This window comes from Rhincodon typus, chromosome 24 (genome assembly GCF_021869965.1).
Source record: "Rhincodon typus isolate 14 chromosome 24, sRhiTyp1.1, whole genome shotgun sequence".
Taxonomy (NCBI): Eukaryota; Metazoa; Chordata; class Chondrichthyes; order Orectolobiformes; family Rhincodontidae; genus Rhincodon; species Rhincodon typus.
Window position 1 is genome coordinate 26,044,917 of NC_063355.1, and position 24,453 is coordinate 26,069,369.

A 24,453-nucleotide genomic window follows, 5' to 3' on the forward strand; every position below is an offset into this window, starting at 1 on the left:
TCCTATGATGCTGCTTGGCCTGCTGTGTTCATCCAGCCTTGCACCTTATTTAAATTGAATATTGCTTTCTATTATATGCAAAGTTCACATTTTCCCACATTATACCCCACATGCCAACATTTTTTGCCCATTCACGTAACCTGACTATGTCCCTTTGCAAGGTTTCTGCCTCCTCTTTTTAATGTACTTTCCTTCTAATCTTGGTGTCTGTCAGATTTAGCCACCATACACTCAGTTCCATCATCAGAATTGTTGACATTGATTATAAATAGTTGAGACCTCAGCACAAATTCCTGTGGCACTATTATTTACAGCTTGCCAACCCAAAAGAGACTCATATTTCCATAATTTGCCTCCTGTAAGCTAACCAATCCTTTATCCATGCTAACATGTTTTCTCCACACCATGTACTCTTACCTTGTGTAGTAATCTTTGATGTGGCACTTTATAAATGACTTTTGAAAACCCAAATATCCCACGTCCATAGCTTCCCCTTTAATCGTGTTACTTGTTACTTCCTCAAATTAATTAATTAAACATGATTTTCCCTGCACAAAGCCATGTTGTCTCTGCTTGAACACATTATAATTTTAATGAATTCTAGTGGTTTCCCTATTAGGCTACCTAGCCTGGCATTTCCTGCTTTCTGATTCCCTTCTTTCTTCATAAAGGGGAATAGGAATAATGCTCGGGGTGGGGGTGAGCTGATTTTTGCCTGTGAACAGAGATACATGGACTGTACCTTAGAAATGCAATGGCTATAAATATTAGTTTGCAGGTTAAAGCTTGAAGTATCGTGTTGCCTGAAAATGGATACTGGTTAGCACAGCTTGATCACAGCAGATTGGATAGAATTACATAGAATTGTAACACAGGAGGAAAGGAGACTGTTTGACACACAGAGACTATACAGCGTTTTCTCCTTACAGGATACAACTAATCTTCTTTTGAAGGCATCTATTAAATCTGTCTTCATGACCTTATTAGAAAGTGCACTCCGATCCCAAACCACTCATTGAGTAATCTGTACCTGCTTCTTATTCACCCTTAAACCTTTGCATCATTTCCCTTTACTTATTCCATCAAAATCCTTCCCAGCTCCATCAAATCTCTTCTTGGTCTTTTCTACTCTCAGGAGAACAACCCACTTTTACCCATCTATCCACATAACTGGAATACCTCATTCCTTGAACCACTTTAATGAAGCACCCTCTCCAAAGCCTTCACATTCTTCCTGAAGTATAATACTCAGAATTGAGCACAATACGACTGAACTGATGTTTTATCTACATTTAGCGTAATGTATTAGATCCATGCCTCTACTTATAAAATGCAAGATCCCATGAGCTATGTTAACCTGTCCTGCCGTCTTCAAAGATTTGTGTACCAGCAATGTCGAGATTGAGTAATTCAAACAAGGTGACATCTTGCACTTTGTCTGAAGATTCTTGAACAGACTAGTTGTAGTTCCTGCCAGAAAATCCCTTCTGAACAACATTATACAGAGGTTTCTAGATAGCTCATGCTGGTGGCTAGCATGAAACCACCCCGTGTTAAAGTGAATGGGTGCAAAAAGTGGCCTGAAAGGCTTGTTTGAGAATTTGTTTGTTGTTTTTATGGCTGATGACACGGGATGCTTAGGACCCCACAAGGAGACTTTAGCCTTTCCTACAGAAATCATGGCTCCCCCATGGAACAAGTAAGCATGATAGGTGGTATCTGGTTATGCAAATATAGGCCCTGTTCCACTAAAATTCCATTCACAATGAGTGGAAATTTACTGATAGCATTCACATAAGGCCTGGCAGTATCTCTTTTTCTCTCTGCTGTGTGGGAATTTTCAACTGACAGATAAGTATTCCCACTGAGAACGGAATTCCCAATAACATCACAGCAGAATTATTATGTAATTCAGAAACTTAGTTGCAGTTCTGTTTAGATTTGGATAATATGTGACTTTTGGAGAATGGTTGTTGTACTGAAACAAGCAAACTCACTGGCCTGTTGCTTCTGGCACACCCAGTGTAAGAGGCGTGTGACTTATACATTGGATTGGATGGTAATCTGGTGAAATATTGGAATAAATATTTCACTGTTGAATCAGTTTCATCTGGAGTTACAAAGCCCAGATTTAGATTACTTCACTCTTCACACTTAAAGTTCCTAGCAATTTTGGGTCACTAATTTGAGCTTACTTCTTGCAGAGGGAAAGTCATTTAGGGCATGATTATTAATGATTTGACTTTCAGGCCCTTCAGCAAATATTTTCTAAGAAAACCTATTCGATTTGAGACAGCCTCTTCAGCGTTGAAGAATTCTCTCCACAGGAAACGTGAACAGGACAAAATTAACCCCTTAGTGGAACCAACTGAAACACAACTGTAATTCAAATTCTAACCCTGGACACCTCATTGCTTTGAGAGAACTGATGTTATAAATTCATTTGTCTGGAGCATAACACTGACCAATTGCTGATTTGCAATAAAATTTATTTTGAAATTACAAATTAAGGCTAATGTTCCAACTTAATTCTTCTCGTGCAGAGCCAAGTCTGCCTGGAGCTCGTAAACAGAAATGGAATTCAAGATTATAAAAACCAACTTCAACTGAAATGCTGAGATAACAAGGTGTAGAGCTGGATGAACACAGCAGGCCAAGCAGCATCAGAGGAGCAGGAAAGCTGACGTTTTGGGCCTAGACCCTTCTTCAGAAATGGGGGAGGGGAAGGGGGTTCTGAAATAAATAGGGAGAGAAGGGGAGGCGGATAGAAGATGGATAGAGGAGAAGATGGGTGGAGAGGAAACAGACAGGTCAAAGAGGCGGGGATGGAGCCAGTAAAGGTGAGTGTAGGTAGGGAGTTAGGGAGGAGATAGGTCAGTCCAGGGAGGACGGACAGGTCAAGGGGGCGGGATGAAGTTAGTAGGTAGGTGGGGCACCTCCTCCCACCCACCTTCCTGCAAAAATGCCATCCCTTATTCCCAATTCCTTCGCCTCCGCCGCATCTGCTCCCAGGATGAGGCATTCCACTCCCAAACATCTCAGATGTCCTCGTTTTTCAAGAACCGCAACTTCCCCCCCTCAGTGGTCGAGAACGCCCTCGACTGTGTCTCCCGCATTTCCTGCAACTCATCCCTCACACCCCCTCCCCGCAATAACAACCAATTCAGAATCCCCCTCGTCCTCACGTACCACCCCACCAACCTCCGGATCCAATGCATCATCCTCCGACACTTCCACAATCTGCAATCCGACCCCACCATCAAAGACAATTTTCCCTCCCAACCCTTATCTGCTTTCCGGAGGGACCACTCTCTCCGTGACTCCCTTGTCCGCTCCACACTCTCCTCCAGCCCCACCACACCTGGCACTTTTTCCTGCAACCACAGGAAGTGCTACACCTGCCCCCATACCTCCTCCCTCACCCCCATCCCAGGCCCCGAGAAGACTTTCCACATCAAGCAGATGTTCACCTGCACATCTGCTAATGGTGCATACTGTATCCGCTGTTCCCGTTGTGGCCTCCTCTACATCGGGGAAATCAAGCAGAGGCTCGGGGACCGCTTTGCAGAACACCTACGCTCGGTTCGCAATAAACAACTGCACCTCCCAGTCGCGAACCATTTCAACTCCCCCTCCCATTCCTCAGACGACATGTCCATCCTGGGCCTCCTGCAGTGCCACAGCGATGCCACCCAAAGGTTGCAGGAACAGCACCTCGTATTTCGCTTGGGAACCCTGCAGCCCAATGGTATCAATGTGGATTTCACAAGTTTCAAAATCTCCCCTCCCTCTACCGCATCCCAAAACCAGCCCAGCTCTTCCCTGCCTTCCTAACCTGTCCTTCCTCCCACCTATCCCCTCCTCCCACCTCAAGCCCCCCCCCCCTCTCCCACGTACTAGCCTCATCCCGCCCCCTTGACCTGTCCGTCCTCTCTGGACTGACCTATCCCCTCCCTAACTCCCCACCTTTACTGGCTCCATCCCCACCTCTATGACCTGTCTGTCTCCTCTCCACCTATCTTCTCCTCTATCCATCTTCTATCCGCCTCCCCTTCTCTCCCTATTTATTTCAGAACCCCCTTCCCCTCCCCCATTTCTGAAGAAGGGTCTCGGCCTGAAACGTCAGCTTTCCTGCTCCTCTGATGCTGCTTGGCCTGCTGTGTTCATTCAGCTCTACACCTTGATATCTCAGATTCACCAGCATCTGCAGTTCCTACTATCTACTGAAATGCTTTCTATTTAAAATTTTCAGATATGATGATGTCATTGGGAAGATCTCTCTTAATAAGGAATACATAGCAACTCACCTACGAGGTAAGAAAGCTTCTGAAAATTTGAGTCTCGAGTAACCCAAGTTCAAATGCTCATGTTATTTCTTAGGCTTAGGGAATGGTAACCAACAAAATAAATTGTAGCAAAATGGGTTCAGAATTTCGATATACCCATCAATTTCAAATTCAAGAGTAATTTACTCATAGAGTTATACAGCACAGAAGCAGGCACTTTAGTGCAAACAGTCCAGGCAGAGAATATAAAATCTATACAGGATATTGTTAAGAAAAGTAACTAAAATAATGCAATGGAGTCCGTAAGGTTTTGGATTATTTTGGAACATATAGAGGCAATTACCGTATATTTTTAATCAAGCCTCAACTAATGCCTGTTTTCTTTTTATCTACTGTTTGCATTTTGTTGTTTGTCCATCATTATATTGCCAATTCTCATTAGCAAATACGGAAAAATGTTTTTTAAACCTTAATTACAATGAGATTATCACTTCAGCTGTGTAGGCAGACTGCGTGGGATGCTTGAGCTAGCACTTCTGGCAATTAATTTGACAGCTAAAAACTAACGAACAACACAGGAGAGAAATTACTGCTCATAGATCTACTCTTTTGTCTTTTTATTGTTCCTGTTAATTATTGTTACTTTTCTGACAAAAGAAGTGCTGATGACCAAGGCAGCATTTTTTTAAAACGGCTTGCATCTGCACCTGCAAGTTTGCTCATTTCTCTCCCTCCTGAATTTAGCCTGACGATTTATCTGAGAGAAGCAGAGATAGATGGAGTCAAAACCAAGGTGGTCTATTGGGAAATAAAGAAGTTGAGATAAATGTGATTTCCGGATTTCATGGTTACTCAATTAAGGAAACCAACAGCACGTAGTGAATAAAATAGAGAAAATGTGTAGGACGTGGAAGCAGAGAAAAGGAGCTTGACAAACAATGCAGACATACAATTTAATGAATTACTGTTAAAACATTAATTCTTAAAGAAGATCAAATGGATATCGAACAATGTATTGTCTGAGTGCAGATTATTCATTTTCTAACTACCATGGGCAACTAACATGGAATAATTCATTATTAGAGGAATTGATTTGTCATGCCATGTTGTAAACGGTAATGTGAACTACTCTACTCAACACTGGAACCACTATTATTATGTACATACAGTAATTTTGTATAAAAAATGGACATCCCATTTTGGATCGAATTTGAGTGATAAAGATTCACTTGTTCCATTTTCTATTCAACTGTGCTACATTGGGTGTGTGAAAAATGTGGGGAGTTTTATGGAACAAACAACGTGAAGTAAAAAGAGTGATCCTGTGTAAGAAAGCATGATGAGAGATGCAGGCTAGTAAGTGAGAAGTAAATTCTCACAGTGAGTGAGAAAATACAGAAAGATATTATGGTATATTGAAATTATGTGAGAGCACAGTGTAGAAACATAGGAATTAGGAACGTGAGTTGGCAATTTGAGCCTTTGAGTTTGCTCCACCATTTAACATGATCGTGGCTGATCTTATCCTGGTCTCAACTCCACTTTCCTACCTGCTCCACATAGTCCTTTATCCCTCCTTTCTTTAGAAACATACCCACTGCTTTCTTGGAGATAGTAAGAACTGCCGATGCTGGAGTCAGAGACAACACAGTGTGGAGCTGTGTTAGGCAGCATTGGAGGAACAGGAAAGTTGACATTTTGGGTCGGAACCCTTCTTCAGAGGGACCCTTCTTCAGAAAACCTTTTTTCTGAAGAAGGGTCCTGATCTGAAACGTCAGCTTTCCTGCTCCTTTGATGCTGCCTGACCTGCTGTGTTCCTCCAGCTCTACACTGTGATATCTCTACTTCTCTCTTGAATCTGTTGATTGATTTTGCCTCCACTGACTCTGGGGCAATGAGTTCTGCAGATTCACAACCCTTTGAGAGAAATAGTTTCTCCTCATCTCAGTTTTGAACTTACCTCCTCTCACTCCATATCTATCGCCTCTTGTTTGAGATTGTCCCACAAGGGCGAACAAATGTTCAACATCCACCTTATCAATCCCCTTTAGCATTTTATATACCTCCGTGAAAACCCCCCTCATTTGTCAGAACTCCAATGATTATAAGCTCAAGATACTCAATTGCTCCTCATAAAACAGCCCTTTCATCTCTGGAATCAACCTGAACTCCTCTGAACTGCCTCCAGTGACACGACATCCTTTCCTCAAGTAAGAAGACCAAAACTGGACACAATATTCCAAATGTGGCCTCACCAAAACCTTATATAATTGTAACAACACTTCTTTACTTTTATAATCTAGACCTTTTGCAATAGATGCCAGGATTCCATTTGCCTTTCTTAGGAGCCTTATGGTAGAACAAGGTGACAAAATTTAGCAACCTAAAAGGTACAGTGACAACAAGGAAGAGGCACCTCCTTACAATCTCCTTACTGCAAATTCTGAAAATCTGAAATTAAAACCAAAATGCTGGGTATATTCAACAGGTATCTATGGAGAAAAAAACAGAGCTAGTGTTGCAGATCAATGACCTTTATTAAAATCCATCAAAGCTAACACCTTGTTGTGAAGCTTTAGGGTTCTACAAGTGTGATATAAAATTGCTATTTCATCTTGAAAATTTATGAGAAATTAATAACTTAATATTTTACATTTGGTTTGACTTTTTAATCTATTAAAGAAATAGTTTTCAAGCAGATCTAACAATTTAAGATGTAGCTTCTGTGATATGCTATGAAGGCCATCAGCACTAGCAGAATTGTACTCAAACTTAATATACAACCTCAAGAACAGAATATCCCCGACTCTACCATTAACATCAACCCTGGTTCAATGAAGAGTGCAAGACAACATATTTGTAAAATGAGGTGTCAAGATAAAACATAGTACTACTTCTGTGTCAAACACCATAAACAGAAAATGATAAACAGCTAAGTAAATCCACAACCATAGGATCAGATCTGAGCTCTGCAGTCCTGCCACATCTAATCATGCATAGTGGAGTACAATTATGTAACTCATTGTAGGAAGAGGTGCCATGAATATCCCCACCTCAGTGATGAAGGAGCCCAGCACATCAGTGCAAAATGAAAAAGCTGAAGCATTTGTAACAATCTTCAGCCAAAGGTATTGAGCAGATGATCCATCTTAGCCTCCTCAGATATCTCCAGTAACATGAATGCCAACCTTAAGCCAATTTGATTAACTGCATGTAGTATCAGGGAATAATGACATTCGATACTGCAATATTCTGCATGCTGCTATGGGGTCTGACTTTATTCCAGCAGTAGTACTGAAGGTGTGTGCCCCAGAGCATGTTGTGACCCTAGTCAAGCTGTTCCAGTACAGCTACAACATTAGTCTGACAATGTGGGAATTATCCAAGTATGTTCTATGCACAAAAAGCAGGACAAGTCCAACCAGGCCAATTACTGCCCCCACAGTCTCCTCTTGATCATCAGTAAAATGATGAAAGGGGTCATCAACAGTGCTATCAGGCAGCACTTGCTTAACCATGTCCTGCTCATTGACGCTCAGTTGAGTTCTGCCAGGGCCACTCAGCTCCTGACCTCATTACAGCCTTTGTTCAAACATGGACAAAAGAGCTGAATTCCAGAAGGTGGGTGAAAGCGACTGCCGTTGACATCAAGGATACTTTTGACCAAGTGTGGCAACAAAGAGTTCCAGCAAAAATGGAGTCACTGAGAATGAGGGGGAAATTCTCCACTGGTTGGAGTCATACTTGACACATAGGAAGATGAATGTGCTTGTTGGAAGACAGTCATCTCAGCACCAGGACATCTCTGCAGGAGTTCCTCAGCGTAGTGTCCTAGGCCCAAATATTTTCCACTGCTTCATGAATAACCTGCCTTCCGTAAGACCAGAAGTGGGCATGTTCACTGATCAATGCACAATGTTCAGCATTATTTGAGTAATATATTACTGGAGCAGTTCATGTCCATATGCAGCAAGAGCTGGGCAGCATCCAGGCTTGAGCTTGCTATTGTCAAGTAACACTTGCATTGCACAGTACCACGCAATGACCAAGACCAACAAGAGAGAATATTATAATACTCTTTGACATTCAATGCCATTACCATTGCCAAATTCCCGACTATTGACATCTTGGAGGTTATCAGCTAAACTGGACTAGTGATGTTAATACAAGGCAGAAAGAGGAGGTTAGAGGCTAGGAACCCTGCCATGAGTAACTCACCTCCTGACTCCTCAAAACTTGTTTACCATCTGCAAAGCACGAGTTGGGGAGTGTGATGGAATGCTACCCATTTTCCTGAATGAGTCCTGCTCTAACACTCAAGAAGCTTGACACCATCCAAAACAAAGCAGCTCGCTTGATTTGCACCACATCCACAAGTATTCATTCCCTCCACCACTGATGCACAGTAGCAGCAATGTGTACCATCACCAAGGCTCCTTAGACAGCACCTTCTTAGCCTAGGACTTCTACCATCTAGAAGGACATGGGCAACACTTACATGGGAACACCAACCCCTGCAGGTTCCCCTCCAAGCCACTCGCCATCTTATCTTGGGAACATATAGCCATTCCTTCATTGTCACTCAGTCAAAGTCCTGGAGGTCACTTCCATAACAACACTGTGGGTCCACCTACATCAAATGAGCTTAAGCATCTCAAGCAAGCAGCTTGACTTCTCAAGAGCAACTAGGGATGAGCCAGTGACACTGTCATCTGATTGAATAAGAAAGATCCACATATACAGGTAGTGGTTCATTTACATTTGGTTTGTCGAAGGAATTGTGTCTGCATTGACTACATTTGTGATCTAACTGCCAGTACCTAACCTATTCACTTCAGCCTTGGATACTTTATGCCTCAGGTTCATCATGGGCTATCACAGGAGACAGCTGCTAACACGGGCCCCTATAGTGTGAAAAGAGGCCTTTTGGCCCATTAGCTCTGCATTGACCCTCTGAGGAGCATCCCACCCAAATCCTGCCCCCTATGCTATCCCATAACCCCACATTTTTACCATGACTAACCCACTTAGCCTACATACCCCTGGACATGATGGGCAATTTAGCATGGCCAATCCACCTAACCTTCACATCTTTGTGACTGTGGGAGGAAACCAGAGCAAATCCATGCAGGCAGGGGGACAATATACAAACTCCACACAGACAGTCACTCAAAGCTGGAATTGAACCCAGGTCCCTGGTTCTGTGAGGCAGCAGTGTTAACCACTGAGCCACTGTGCTGCCCATTTTAAAGCATGTTAAATATGAATAGATCCAGTGGATGTCTGGTGTCTTGCTTGTTGCCACACATTTGGTAATCATTTTCCTCATGGAAAATCTGTCAAATACCAGAAATTTTCTGGTGATATAATGGAATTCCATGTGACCCTATATATTCCATTACACAACAACATGGTTAATAACAAGTGGTGTCATTCCACTAAAGTACAACTCCATTGTGAGAGTCAACAGAGGATTATGTAAAATAAAAACAGAAAATATGAGACAAAAACTTCACTGGTTAGAAAGCAACAGTGTGTAGAGAAAGAAACAGCGTTAACCTTTCAGGTCTGTGACCTTTCATCAGAATTGAGAAAAGTTAGAGAAAAGTATTAGGTTTGAAGCAAGGGATGGGAGGGGAAAGGACAGAAGAATGGTCTTTGATAATGTGGAAGACATGAGTGATTGAATAATAGAAAAGTTAGTCTTCCGGGCCAAAGGGAATGGAGATTGGGCATGAAAAGAAGCTGAGAAACAGAAGATGCGGTGGTGATAGTAAGTGTGCTGCGTACTGAAAGAAACAAAAGTTGTAACAAGCGAAGAAAAGGAAACAAAATGAGTGCATAGGTTTACAGTCTGATATTATTAATCTCAACATTGAGTCCAGAAAGTTGCAAATTAGTTGAACGATCAGGTGCTGTTCCTAAAGCTTACGTTGAACCTCCCTAGAGCACTGCAGAAAGCCAAGGACAATGTCAGCCTGAGTGCCCAAGGACTCTATAGCAGCCATTTGAGCATTCTTGGGAAATGCTGCAAGTAGCTGAATGGGAGCTGACACACTGCAGCTCGGGTGCCACTGGTATTTCTTTTATTTATAATTCCTTTATTGATAAATCATCGTAGCAGTGGCTAGCAAATTGTGATGCTGAAACAGATAAAACAAATAATCAAACACATGCACAGTTATGGACAATCATTCTGCAAAATATAAAATATAGCACAATTATAATTGCTTTAGCCAATAAATCATTCCAATACATTGCAACATGCAGGACTTCTTAAGAACAGAATAGAAAAGGAAGTTCTACTGCCCTTTGCAATTTTTATAAAGTCCATAGATCATATGTTGTCAGGTTGAATTTATTAAATTCTCAGTTATTTGCATATTATATATGAAAGTGCATTGGGCAGATTCCTAGTCTATTTGATCCATTATATGTGGTAGTTTGTTATTTTTCCTCCTTAATTCTATTGCACATTTACTTTCCTGTGGCGGTTACAATAGGAGGTGAGATTCAAGAATTTTCTAGTGAAGTCCAGACTGAGCAATTTTCCACCAGTCAGCAATGGAACACATATTGAATTGTTTGTTTTTGTCAGAGCACTGTTGCTACATGTTATCTAGAATCAATTTCAATAGTGGTTTTGGAGCTTGTTCATACGCTGTATGTTAAGTCCAATATTCAAGCAGGGACCGCCTATTCAATAAGTGACTTATGTAACTATTAGACACAGCTAAAGGTCAGTTTTAAATCTGTAAAGATGCTTCAAAAGACATTGCATATGAAGGCACCCATTTGCTGTCTTACACATCACGCACTTGGTAACCCAATTTGAGAACATGATGAGAGAGATTATGAGAGAAGATTGGAGGATTGTGCATGAAATACAGTTCAATGGTGTTGTACATTTGAGGGTTCAGTCTCATCTTATTCACTTTTCCCCATGCATTCAGTGAAGAGATTGCCCTTCACATGAGAGATGCACTGAGCCACATTGTTTGTGATAATATAATGGTGTCACCCACCCATATACAGCAATGAATAGGCATGGTAATAGCAATACCGTCGCTAACTGTGTTGACTAAATATATAATAATGCCTAATTTAGTTCCTTGTAGGACTTGGGGAGATGCTTATATTGTAATTTTTGATGTATGATGCGGCTAAATTAATTCTGAGCCACTTCTCACCGCATTGTATGTGCAGCAAAATCCAGGAGCACACCATGTGATAAGTTTGCTGCTACTGTCCTATCAAAATGTAAGGATTGAAAGGGATAACACAGTATGGAGCTGGAGGAACACAGCAGGCCAGGCAGCATCAGAGGAGCAGGAAAGCTGATGTTTCGGGTTGGGACCCTTCTTCATAAACTAGTTGCTAATGTGCCATAAACTGTGTCTTTATCAATACACGAGCCTCTTCTGGTTAGAACAGAAGGCAGTTTTTTCTCTATCTCACCAAATTAAATGTGCCCTTTCAATCCTTAGAGATAGTAAGAACTGCCGATGCTAGAGTCAGAGATAACACAGTGTGGAGCTGGAGGAACACAGCAGGCCAGGCAGCATCAAAGGAGCAGGAAAGTTGACGTTTCAGGTCAGGACCCTTCTTCAGAAAAATTGGATTCCCTGTTTAATTTGGTGAGATAGAGGAAAACTGCCTATTGTTCTAACTGGAAGAGGCTCGTGTATTGATAAAAACACAGTTTACGGCACATTAGCAACTAGTTACAGGTTCACCGTTATGTTTTGTTGAACTGATTATGTTTTGCTGCTCATTGTGTCGTCGCGGATTGAGTATATGACTCAATTCCAGGAACAAACTCAACCATTTTGCTTGATAAGGTTATTGGCTGGCACTGTAGAATGCCATCTGCCATCATCTTCAGTTCTCCCTGCACATTTATTACTTCATAAGCAAAACCTCTGAGATGAAGCCAAAATCTCTGTATTTTTGGAAGCATCTTTACTGATTTCTTTTCATCCAAAACAGAGACTAGAAGCTTATGATTGATTTCTATAACCACTTTCAGATCAAAGATGTGTTCTGAAAATCTCCCTCAACCCCATATACCTGAGAGAGCTTCCTTTTCAATCATGGCATGCCATCATTCTTTGTTTGATAATGCCTATGAACAGCTTCTAAGGTTGTAGCTGAAGCATCAGATACTGTGATGGGTGGAAAGGTTGGATTATAGTGGGCTAGGACATTTGTCAGCATCAACATTACTTTAATCCTTGATGCAAATTCCAACACCACCCTTTTGTCTTCAGAAGTTGTCTCAAGGATTCTGTTGCAGTTGCCAGTTAAGGCCTTTGGAGGTTATGAACCGACTTTGGAATTGGAAATTCCTTAAAGGTTATAGTATTCTGAGGTCCAGCATTATACTATCATCATTGCCAATGTGTCCCAAGAACAGAATAGGTTCTTTGAAGTGTGAGCCCTTCCACTTGTAAACTACCTAGGACTTCATGCACTCGTAGATCAGACTCCTTGACTTTCCTCATGGATCAACAAGTCATTCCTTGAAGACCTTGCAAAATATCAAGCGTAGTTTGTTAAAAGATCTCTGAGGCAATCTCAAACAATTGTCTATTGAAGCAAAATAGGAATTAGGAATGCGGTAAGTAATCTTAATTGCTCACATTTTGGCAGCTACCAGAATCCACTGTTTGCACTGAGTTTCTTTAAAGTGCTACTTCAGATAATTTAGCCAAACTCTTGTCAACTGTGGGTATTGAATGGATTTTTCTCACCATATATATATATTTGTATAGTCAACAAAAGTTTGGATAGGTACGGTGACCATTGGTTTCCCAACAGCATAAAATGACACCTCTTCTGGTAGCCTCTGCAAGTTGTTTATTCATTTGTTTCAATAATCAATATAGAATCTTCCTGAATGTACTAAAGACATAATCTTAAGTGTGCTGCTATATTCAGTATTAATCTTCCATAACCTATTAAATAATTTTGGGGGTGTTATTCCTGTTCAAAAGAGCTGTTTGGCTTTTGCTGTTTGACCTCGTTGACCTTTTAAAAAAGGGACAGGACAAGCATTCCTACTTAAGAGTGAGAATTGTTGATTGCAAAGTACTTACAAGTTTTCTACTATTTGTCATCTTTTACATTGGAGAGTTGCTCGTAACATACTTTGACGTAGTTGCACTGTTGTTGGCTGTAGACGGTATTTTCAATCTGTGATTCACTATCTGTTAATATGGTGACACCTGCCTGATGTCTAACTTGAAATTTGTGAGATCACTGTTGACATAAATATTTGCTGGCCAAAATGTATCTTCTGGATCACCCACTTCCTCTTGGTATGGTATAGGTATGTAAATTGATTTTGCCTTTTTAACCTTTATAAGTGGGTAAATATTTGATCTCTTGCATTTTTGTGCTGTACTTTTGAAAGTGGCCAATTATGTGACAGATAAAGCATTCATTTTTAATAGCTGGACTCTGTCTATGCCTGTGAGGCTTCTTTGCTCCAAAGCACTGACAAAACCTTTTAGTATCTGCTGCCTATCCTTCTTGTTGTATTGGTTTCTCACATGTGCTTCTTATGGTTTTGTACCTTAAGAATTGTGTGGATCTCCTGTAACAAGGTTGATCTTTTTTCCTTCGGGTTCATGTATGTTTCCTGCAGACTTCTGCTTCACTCACCATCCACATGAATTTCCTGAGAGCCAGGTTTTCTTTGGACTGTAATAGATCTGACAAATACTCAGGAATAATTCTAGCAACAATCCTATCTATATTGAATTCTGACTTTAAAAATCATAATTGCATTTTTCTACTTTTCCATCATGATTGTTAATGAAATCATTGATGGTTTCCCCTGGATGCTGAATTCTTCTATTAAATTTTACTCTTTCAAGAATTTTATTTGAGATCAAACTAATTGTCAGTATTTCTTTAAAAATAACTGTTGCTTCTTTTACCCCTTAGTGAGCTACAACATCATCAGCTATACTCCCAATTGTATGTAAGTGTTCATTAACCTGTCCTGCTTCTGATTTAGCATCTAATTTGGAAGCTCTTCTGAACCTTAATAATTGTTTTCTACAGCTGTTCAATTCTGTGTTATATTTGGTCCATTTCTGAAATTAAGTCTTCTTACTGATATTCCTGATGCCATATCTTCCTAATGTACTGAATTATTTTCCTTGCTTGAAAAGCTTCTGCTTTGCAGATTTAGCAATATTACTATACCTCAGGATTTTCCTACATTTTGTGACCTCCCTTCTTTGGTGAAAGTGGAGGTTTCTTGTCTTTTGCAGCTAAAATTGAGGATTCTCACCTCTCTCAGCTTCATTGTTGAATCTGCTCTTTGCATCTTTAATAAATGATTTCTATTTCCTTAATGGCTTTTTCTGGCTGATTCTTGCCATCTGGAGCTCGAATATTGTTCCCTGCTTCTTTCATGATTTGATCCTGAATGATTTCTGCTCCGTGTGGTTTAAATGAATGCTTGCCAGCTTTAACACAATTTTAATGAAGGATATTCTGCCTTTTCTGCAATCTTAATGAAGTCTCCTAGCTTTCTTCTTCTGTTAGACACTGTTGCTCAGGCTTCTAATTTGCCCTTTTGTCATTTAACTCCCTGGCTTTGTGACATTCCTGAGTCTGCGACCTCTGTTTAAATTGCACTTGTGGCAATTGATTTCTCTTCCTGTTGCTAAGCTTTGTGATCACTGTATCTTTTAAGCTGCCATGCAGTGGCAGGAAACATTAGAGGGAAGCTAATTGGTGGTGTCCATCCATGATGGCAGTGTCACTTGATTTGAGCGATATGTACTTACTCTATTTCTATTTTTCCAGCCTCTCGTGTTTTCTAAAGCTTTCCTTTGCCCTCTGGGGATTTTAAATTTACTCGTGGAGCCTCCAAAATCTGTTCATACTCTGCTGAACGCTGAATGAGGAAGGCAATGGCTTAGCGGTATTATCACTAGATAATTATTAATCCAGAGACAGAGGTAATGCCCTGGGGATCCGGGTTCAAATCCTATCATGGCATATGGTGGAATTTGAATTCACCAAGTGACTTCTTTCCTCTACCCTTCTTTCAAGGGCGGCACGGTGGCTGAGTGGTTAGCACTGCTACCTCTCAGCGCCAGGGACCTGGGTTCAATTCCACCCTTGGGTGACTGTCTGTGTGGAGTTTGCACATTCTCCCCGTGTCTGTGTGGGTTTGGTCTGGGTGCTCTGGTTTCCTCCCACAGTCCAAAGATGTGCAGGTTAGATGGATTGCCCATAGTGTTCAGGGATGTGTAGATTAGGTGGGTTATATGGGGATGGGTCTGGGTGGGATGCTCTGAGGGTCAGTGTGGACTTGTTGGGCTGAAGGGCCTGTTTCCATACCGTAGGGATTCTATAATGATTCAACCCTGACTCAGGACTGCTCCTACAGACCCCGCCGTATGATGCAGTCTGAATCAGCTCCATGCTTTGTCCCTTGTATGTCAGTAATGAAGTCTTTAAGGATGGAGGGACTTTGGAGCATTAACCTTAGTGTTTGTTCAATGTAACTGATTTTTCCTTCTGGTACGCTGAGAGACAGGGACGAAGAATACGTGTTGCAATGCAATCCTTCTGGGACCCCCTCAGAAAGAGCTCTCAGCAGGATGAGAAGTATGGGCATTGCACTTCAGTATATCCTTTGGTTTCTGAGTCTTTGTGCATCCAAAGGAAAATAGGAAAGTATCCCCATATAAATCCTAAACTGTGGAGAAAGTCCCTACTTCGCATTCTCAACCGCTTGCGAATGTTTCATTCCAGGAGCTCCATGCTCACCACCTCGTGTTCAGTAGTTTTGGGTTTCATCCTTTCTTCCTTTTGTTGTACATCATCTGTTGTAAGCAGAGTAGGAGGTGAGAAAATGAAGTTGTAAGGATGATATTCCCCTGTGTCACATGCTGTGCATGTGTGCATCACCTATTACATGAAGGATTTACACGTGATAAAAGCCTTGTTGGAATCGAGTGAAGGGATACTGCTGTTGACTTTTGTGAGGCACATTCAGCTGCTTACTTAATGTCATTAATACCAGGTGACGATGGGCTTTCCCTCTCTACATAGCCAGGCTTCATCACTGTTTGTGGCATTGTGGGGCGGTTTTCTGGTGGTGCAAATTGCATTTATTGATGAGACATTGAGTTTGTCTTAAGCATACGGAGCACTCAATTTAAAAAAAAAATCTCGTTTGGCACATTTGATGCAATAATATTTCTGGATTTTAATCAGGAATGCGGAGATCTGTGTTAACGTTTCGGGCCCGTTGACCCTTCCTCAGAACTGATGGTGGCTGGGAAAACGTCAGTTTATATGCAGAAAATAGGGAGGTGGGTGGGGTAGGGAGTAAATGAGAGGATAGAGCCTAAAGAGAGAGAAAGACAGTTGGACAGGCAAAGGAGTTGCTAACGATCAGGCTGGGAGGGTGAACGGTTGTTAAAGGGGACTGTTAGTGACTAATAACAGGGGGTGTGTAATGGCAGGCTATGTGGTAACAAGGCCTGGTGTGAGGGGTTGGGGGCTGGGACATGGGAGAGTTTAGGCCCTAAAATTATTGAACTCAATATTGAGTCCGGAGAACTGTAGGGTCCCCAAGCGGAAAATGAGGTATTGTTCCTCCAGCTTGCATTGGGCTTCACTGGAACACTGTAGCAAGCCAGAGACAGAGATGTTGGCCAGGGAGCAGGGTGGTGCATTGAAGTGGCGGGCAACAGGTAGTTCAGGGTCTTTTTTGCGAGCAGAACGTAGATGTTCTGCGAAGCGGTCGCCAAGTCTACGCTTCGTTTCCCCAGTGTAGAGGAGACCACATTGTGAGCAGCGAATGCAGTAGACTAGATCCTGGGAAGTGCAGGTGAAGTGTTGCTTCACCTGGAAGGTATGTTTGGGCCCTTGGATACTGGGGAGGGAGGAGGTAAATGCGCAGGTGTTGCACCTCCTCCGGTTACAGGGGAAGATGCTGTAGGGCTGAGGGGAGATGATGGGGGTGAAGGAAGTGTGGACCAGGGTGTCCCAGAGGGAACGGTCCCTGCAGAAGGTGGACAAGGGAGGGGAGGGGAATATGTGACTGGTGATGGCATCTTGCTGGAGGTGGCTGAAATGGCGTCTGATGATCATTTTCCACAAACAGATAACGAGTTCCCATAGATTCTCCAAGTTTTACTCATCTCATATATATCAGCTTGGGCATAGTGGCTCAGCTACAGGCCTCTCAGTTGGGTATGTGTTTATTATATTATGGGGCGGCACGGTGGCTCAGTGGTTAGCACTGCTGCCTCACAGCGCCAGGGACCCGGTTTGATTCCACCCTCGGGTGACTGTCTGTGTGGAGTTTGCACATTCTCCCCGTGTCTGCGTAGGTTTCCTCCGGGTGCTCCAGTTTCCTCCCACAGTCCAAAAGATGTGCAGACTAGGTGAATTGGCCATGCTAAATTACCCGTAGTGTTCAGGGGTGTGTAGATGAGGTGGGTTATAGGAGGATGGATCTGGGTGGGATGCTCTGTGGATCGGTGTGGACTTGTTGGGTCGAAGGGCCTGTTTCCACACTGTAGGGATTCTGTGATTCTATGATACACTGTCTGAATGCTTGGAATTTGCTACTGTCTGCATCCCAGACACATTGGGTCTTATGTTTACTGTCTGAGTGAAGAGATTTTGAGTGAGTTATAATTGGTTCCATTTTGGAGACACCCCCTGCTATCTTGGGATCCCATGACATTATGGTGTTAATTGGATTGCTGTATAAAAAGTCAGCATAGACTTGAAGGGTCAAATAGCCACCTTCCAAGTTGTAAAGACTCTATTTGAAAAAGAGCTAGAAACTAGATTTCCAAAGTATTTTATTGCCTGTAAAATGCTTTGGAAATATCCATTTCTTTCTATTCTTTGATATAAGCTTAGACAACAAGATCAAAATAAACTTTGCTTTTTAAGGTAATGCTTTGCTGGATGCTACTTAAAGGAGATGGGCTGTCAAGAATAGGCATTGTGGCCTGGGGCAGATCAGCTGTGTTCTTTGCTGAATGGTGGGGCAAGCTTTAAGGCCCAAATGACCTACTCCTGCTCTATTTCATATGCTGTATATACTTAAAGGCAACATCTAATGCTGTCAGATTGACCAAAATATCAAGTGCTGCCAAGCAAAAGCTCTGGCATTGATTCCACACCTACCTGCTGAGATGGTGGTCATAAGGGTATGGTGAGAGGCCTAAGCCTAGGTGCTCCCAACAACCTTTATAGATATGTTAATCAGCCTGCTCAGACATTTTATGACAGACCTCTGGGACAGGTGAGACTTGAACCTGGATCTTCTTGTTCAGAAGTAGGGTTAATACCACACTCCACAAGACTCTACAACAGTCTGTTTAGTAAGGTAGAGTCAATTGTTATAATCTGTAGATAGTTACAGGGACATGCACTAGACCATTTTAGCACCACAGGAAGCCACATACTTTGATGTGCATAATAGCACATTCAACAATGAAGAGTCATTAGCTTGCTCTCTCTCCCTATGGATGCTGCCTAACCCCCTGTGATCTCCAGCAATTTTTGTTTTCAGTACAGGTTCTAGCATCTGCAGTAATTTGCTCCTATCCCAAATGCTTTAATGCTTTCCAGCACTGACAGTGTCAGAGTATGTGGCTTCAGAGGGAGGGCACTTTTAGATAAGCCCGATAAATGTGAGGATCACTTTGGGCAAGAAAGTTTCTCCATAGATCATGTACAGTTTACCCATTGTCAGTGTCAACTTTATATCTTGAAGAAAAAATTGAGTCAGGCACAATGAGCACAGAAAAAAGGATGGATCAGAGAAAAGACATCAGCATGATGAAAAAAATACAATGGAAGAGAATTGATCTTTATTAAAGTACTTGGTAGCTCTCAAACATCTGCACATTTGCTGCATTCCAGCTTGTTTTTATATTGTAAACGTGTGTTGTAATGGGAATTAATTCTCTTCCAGGAATTGACAACTGGATAAATCTGACTCGGATTAACCCTGATGAAGAGATTCAAGGAGAGATACACCTGGGTTTAGAGATACTCCAAGACCGGCACACAAAGGCACTGAGATGTCAGCTTATTGAAGCGAGGTGAGAGGAAATTGAGCAGCAAAGGATATGCATTTACAAAAGAAAATTTGCACTTCATTTCAATTAAAAAAAATGCCCACTCAAATAATCTTGTTTTGCATAAGATGATGTTCAATGGTTAGGAGCCCATTCCACAACTTAACCACTGTCGTTTCAGTATTTTGAAAAAATGCCCTTTATTCTTTGCTTGACACACTTCGGATTTTTTTAAGTGTAAAATGCTAATTCAACAAAAACAATCTTGTTATGTAATGGTAAACATTATATTACCTAGTATTTAATGGCAGCTTTACAGTTTCTATATCTTTATGTGACTCCTTTCCCTATCTTCTGCACACTGGTGACCATCCCTCCCATGTCCGGGAATTTCATCACTGGAATCTCCAATTTCCAACTCCCGTCTTCCTTGAAGGTCCTCCTTTAAACCCATCTCTGTCATCAGACTCTCTTAATATCCCTTCCTTTGGCTTGTTGTATTTAATTTGGATTTTGCCTTTATGAAATGTGCAAGATTATTTTTCCATATTGAAGGCATGATCTGGATGTAATGACTTGCTATTAATATAAGATTTGTGTGTCTTGAAGCATAGGGCTGGGGGCAGATTGGTATGTGCGTGGGCATAAATTTGGGCCATGCCACATCTGGTATCCACCCACACCTGCCACAATGTTTCCCACAGCAGTGGAAGTGTTCAAGCAGCCTCCAGCCCCTTGCCAGAGGGCCAACTGAGAGCATACGCAGCCTGTTAAACAGGGCGTCTTCTTATCCCTGCTACAATTGTTCCTGTGGTGGGCGAAGGTCAGTGCCAAGCATGATGCTTAGCAACTGCTGGCAGGGAAAATATAGGTGGGGATTTTTTTGATATTCATTCACGGGATGTGGGTGTTGCTGACCAGACCTGCATTTATTGCCCCCCGCCCCCAACTGTCCACAGAACAGTTAAGAATCAACCAAATTATTGTGGGTCTGGAGTCACATGTAGTCCAGTCTAGGTAAGGATGTCAATTCCCTTCCCTAAAGAACATTACTGAACCAGATGGGTTTTTTCAATAATCAAAAGTCATCTTTAGACTTCTTCATTGAATTCAAATTGCATGATTTGTCATGGGGGGATTTGGCCCCAGATCTATAGAACACTACCTGTGTCTCTGGATTGGAGGCTCCCCAGGTAATCATAACTGTTTCCCCTCCCATGGCCTATCCACCCTGGTCCCCCAGATGCTAGCTCGGAGTTGGTAGTTTGGCCATGGTGAGATGTCCTCCCTTCACATATCTTTACATTGGGTTTCAGCAGCGATTGCTGTTGAGGATGGGCTCCAGTCCCAGTATTGGCTATCACTTCTGGTGGTGCTGTTGAGATCAGCATGCTGCCAACCATTTGATGAATTTGATAGGGAAAGGAGGCTTAGCGCGAGTGCCTTAACTGCCTGTTGGCCAAGATGAGGAATGGAAACCCTGGACCAGAGAAAAATCCTGGCTATAGTTTACACCATGCTACATTTCATGGAATCACAGAAGTGTCATGGTGCCCTCTATCCATTGTGCCTGCACGACTTGTTAAATGAGTATTGTTTCCTAGTGCTAATTATTTCTATCCAATGTCCTTCATATTACTTAGATTGAACCTGCTACTACCACACTTCCAAGCAGTGCATTCTATTCCCTAACTAATTGCTGAGCCAAAAAGTTTTTCCTCATTTCGCCCTTCTTCTGCAGATCACTTTAAATGTTTAATGCAACCTTTAATATTTAATGCAAACTGCAACATATGAAAATGACAGCCAGGAGTGTTCTAAATGTTTCCCTATTTTTATGACTGGATTTATTGAAATGTTTAGTCATTGGTTACAAATAATAGAATGTGCTGCAGTCAATTGTTATTAAGGCAGATTTGGCCAGTGGTATCTCAAATTGGATCACGGCAGTTAGTGGGATCACATGACTTGAATTGATTTGCTTTGGTTTATTGTTGTCACATGTACCTAAGTACAGTGAAAAGTTTGGTTTTGTGTACAGTACAGGCAGATCATAACATATAAGGATAAGTTGTTTAGACACAGCAAGGTATACAAGGTTACGACAGCACATGAAGTGCAGTAAAGCTAGATCAACATTAGATTTGAAATTGGAGAGGTCCATTCAACAGTCTAATAACAGCAGGGAAAAAGCTGTTTTCGAACCTGTGTGTTTAAGCTTCTGTATCTCCTGCCTGACAGAAGAGGTTGGAAGAGATTATAACCAGGGTGGGAGGGGTCTTTGATGATGTTGGCTGCCTTTCCATGGCAATGAGAAGTGTGGATGGAATCAATGGATGGAAGGTTGGTTTGTGTGATGGTCTGGGCTGTGTTCGCAACTTTCTGCAGTTTCTGAGGAAGGGTCACCAGACCCTAAACGTTAACTCTGTTTTTTCCCTCACAGATGCTGCCAGACCTGCTGAGCTTTTCCAGCAACTTTGTTTTTGTTTCTGCAGTTTCTTATGGTCCTGGGCAGAGCAGTTGCCATACCAAGCCATAATGCACCCAGATAGAATGCTTTCTTTGAAGGCTTGGAGGGATCATACAGGCATTTCTTCTCAAGGATTTCCAATGTTTATCAACTTTTGCAATCATTCCTGCCATTTACTAATCTAAAAATATTAAGGACAGAAATATAAAGAAAAAATAACTTAACAAAGCCTCTGAATGATAAAATTTGGAGGTACAACATTGGACACATTCCACTGAATAATGAATAAGATTTACAAAAAAATATGCCTGGACTGCTTTCAACCCACACCCTCAACTATTGCTTTGAGCAAGTTAGTGGTACTTTGTTTTATTTTTTCATGGGATGTGGGCCCCACTGGTCAGGCCAGAATTTGTTGCCCTTGTGCCATTCAACATAATATATCAGGTTTGTCTTTTATGGAGCAGTTCTGTACAACTGAATAGCTTGCTAGGCCATTCCAGAGGGCAGTTCAGAGTCAACAAAGTTGCCAAATGATCGGGTAAGGACAGCAGATTTTCTTCCCTAAAGGACATTAGTAAACCAAATGGGTTCTAACAATTGTTGATAGTTTCATAGCCACCTTTATTAAGGTTAGATTTTAATTCCAGATCTTTATTAGTTTACATTTAAATTCTATATCAGGTCATGGTGGGATTTGAACCTTTGACTCTACAGAACACATTTTCTAGAGCAATCTGTCCAGAGATGTTATTTCCTAGCTCTGGAGCAGGTGGGACTTGAAACCAAGCCTCCTGGCTCAGAAGTAGGGACACTACCACTGCACCACTAGAAATCTCCCGATATTGATTTTTTTAAAAAATTGCCGATGGGCTGTATGGGTCAGCATTTATTGCCCATCCTTATCTGCCCAGAGGGCAGTTCAGAGTCAACTATATTGCTGGGGGTCTGGAGTCACATGTAGTAGACGAGACCACGTAACGATAGCAAATCTTCCCTTTTCCTAAAGCACATTAGTGAACCAGATTGGTTTTTACAACAATCGACATAGTTGTGTTTAATTTCAGATTTGCATTCAATTCAAATTTTACCATCTGCCATGGTAGAATTCCTGGCCACGTTGCCAGAACGTTATCCAAGTTGTCTGGATTATTAAACCAGTGACATTAGTACTACACCACTGCCATGCCTCCACTGATGCTGAGATATTTTAATCAACCTGTTCAGAGATGTTTTTGCACACTTCTGAATCAGGTGAGACTTGAACCTGGGTCTCCTGGCTCAAAGGCAGGGACACTACCACTGTACCATAAAACCCTTCTCCTCATGATGCTGATTTTATAATTTCTAAGGCAGGGACACTACCATAACATCATAAGAGCCCTCTCTCCTGATGCTGATGCTTTTCCAATCAACCTGCTTGGACACATTGTGACATGGTTGGGGCAGGTGGAACTTGGACCCAGACCCTCAGGCCCACAGGTAGGACATTACCACTGCACCACAAAGCCAGGTCCTGCTGCTGATGCACGGCTGGGAGCAATCCAAATGTAACTCCAGAACTCATTAAGGCCAATGAGCAGCAAGGGTGACTCTCTGCCCAAGCTGGCTTTACTGAGGTTACTTCTAGGTTGCACTTGATTTAATGAGATCACTAGAAAGTCAGCAACAACAGTATGGCTCCCATAGAGAATCAAAGCAGCTCATGATAAGTGGGAAGTCATCTGCTCTCTGCATGAATAAATCTCCCTTATAGGTGCTATAAAATTGTGATTCTTTTTTATTGCATCTTATGAATTCTGAAATTTCCATTACTAAGATTATCTGGCTGACACTCACTGAATATCATAAATATTAATTATTCAAGTTAGTCTTCACAATTCGCTTGTAACTTTGTTGAACTCATGAAGTATGAGGTCAGTTCACATTCTGAATATTGATACGCTGCAGTGACATCTTCTATTCAGTCAGTGAAAATAGAAGATTTTGCAGCTGGCAACTGTTTCAATAGAGACATGCATTTCCTCTCGGCATTGATGAATTGAATCCAGCCACCAGTCAATTCAGCACCACTTCAGCACTTAATGAAGGGGCTAATAGTCTTTTGTTTAATTAATTGACTTATGACAGGATACTGACCCTTCATTTGATTGTTTTAAACAATGCCAATAATCTATAGCATTTCTAATATCAATATCTCTTGTGGGTCAGATTATAGAAATGTACTTGTAGTGTACTAATGTGTAGCTGCGGAGGAAGAAAGTGATGTTGAACACAACAGTATATATTGAGACCAAATGGCTCAAAGGCATTGATTGCAGATCAGTTGGTAAATCATTGACAGTATAAGCTCAGGAATTGTGCTCTCTTATAATTATTGCTATTTTTGTTTCACATCCCCTGATATTTTGTTTCTGGTTCATTAAAAAAGAAATAAATTGCAAAGCAAACAAAGACAATTTGATGTGTATGGATGTAAACATACATATTATATTCCAAATTAACTTGGTGAGCTAAAGGCACAAATTACTCTGTGAAAATCATGGATTGCTGAGGGCAGCCTGCAATACAGATCCCACCAACTGTTCCTGCTGAGTCCTGGGGTCCATGGGGAGCA

At 41.7% G+C, this 24,453-nt stretch overlaps 1 protein-coding gene across 1 annotated transcript in view; it reads left to right on the forward strand.

Moving 5' to 3' along the window:
- LOC109934367 (rasGAP-activating-like protein 1) overlaps window positions 1-24,453 on the forward strand; it is a 259,927-nt gene that overhangs the window by 35,146 nt on the left and 200,328 nt on the right. The window contains exons 3-4 of the mRNA XM_048611726.1: window positions 4,253-4,314; window positions 19,261-19,390. Coding sequence (XP_048467683.1) covers window positions 4,253-4,314; window positions 19,261-19,390 — 192 coding nt within the window. The remainder of the gene's footprint in view (window positions 1-4,252; window positions 4,315-19,260; window positions 19,391-24,453) is intronic.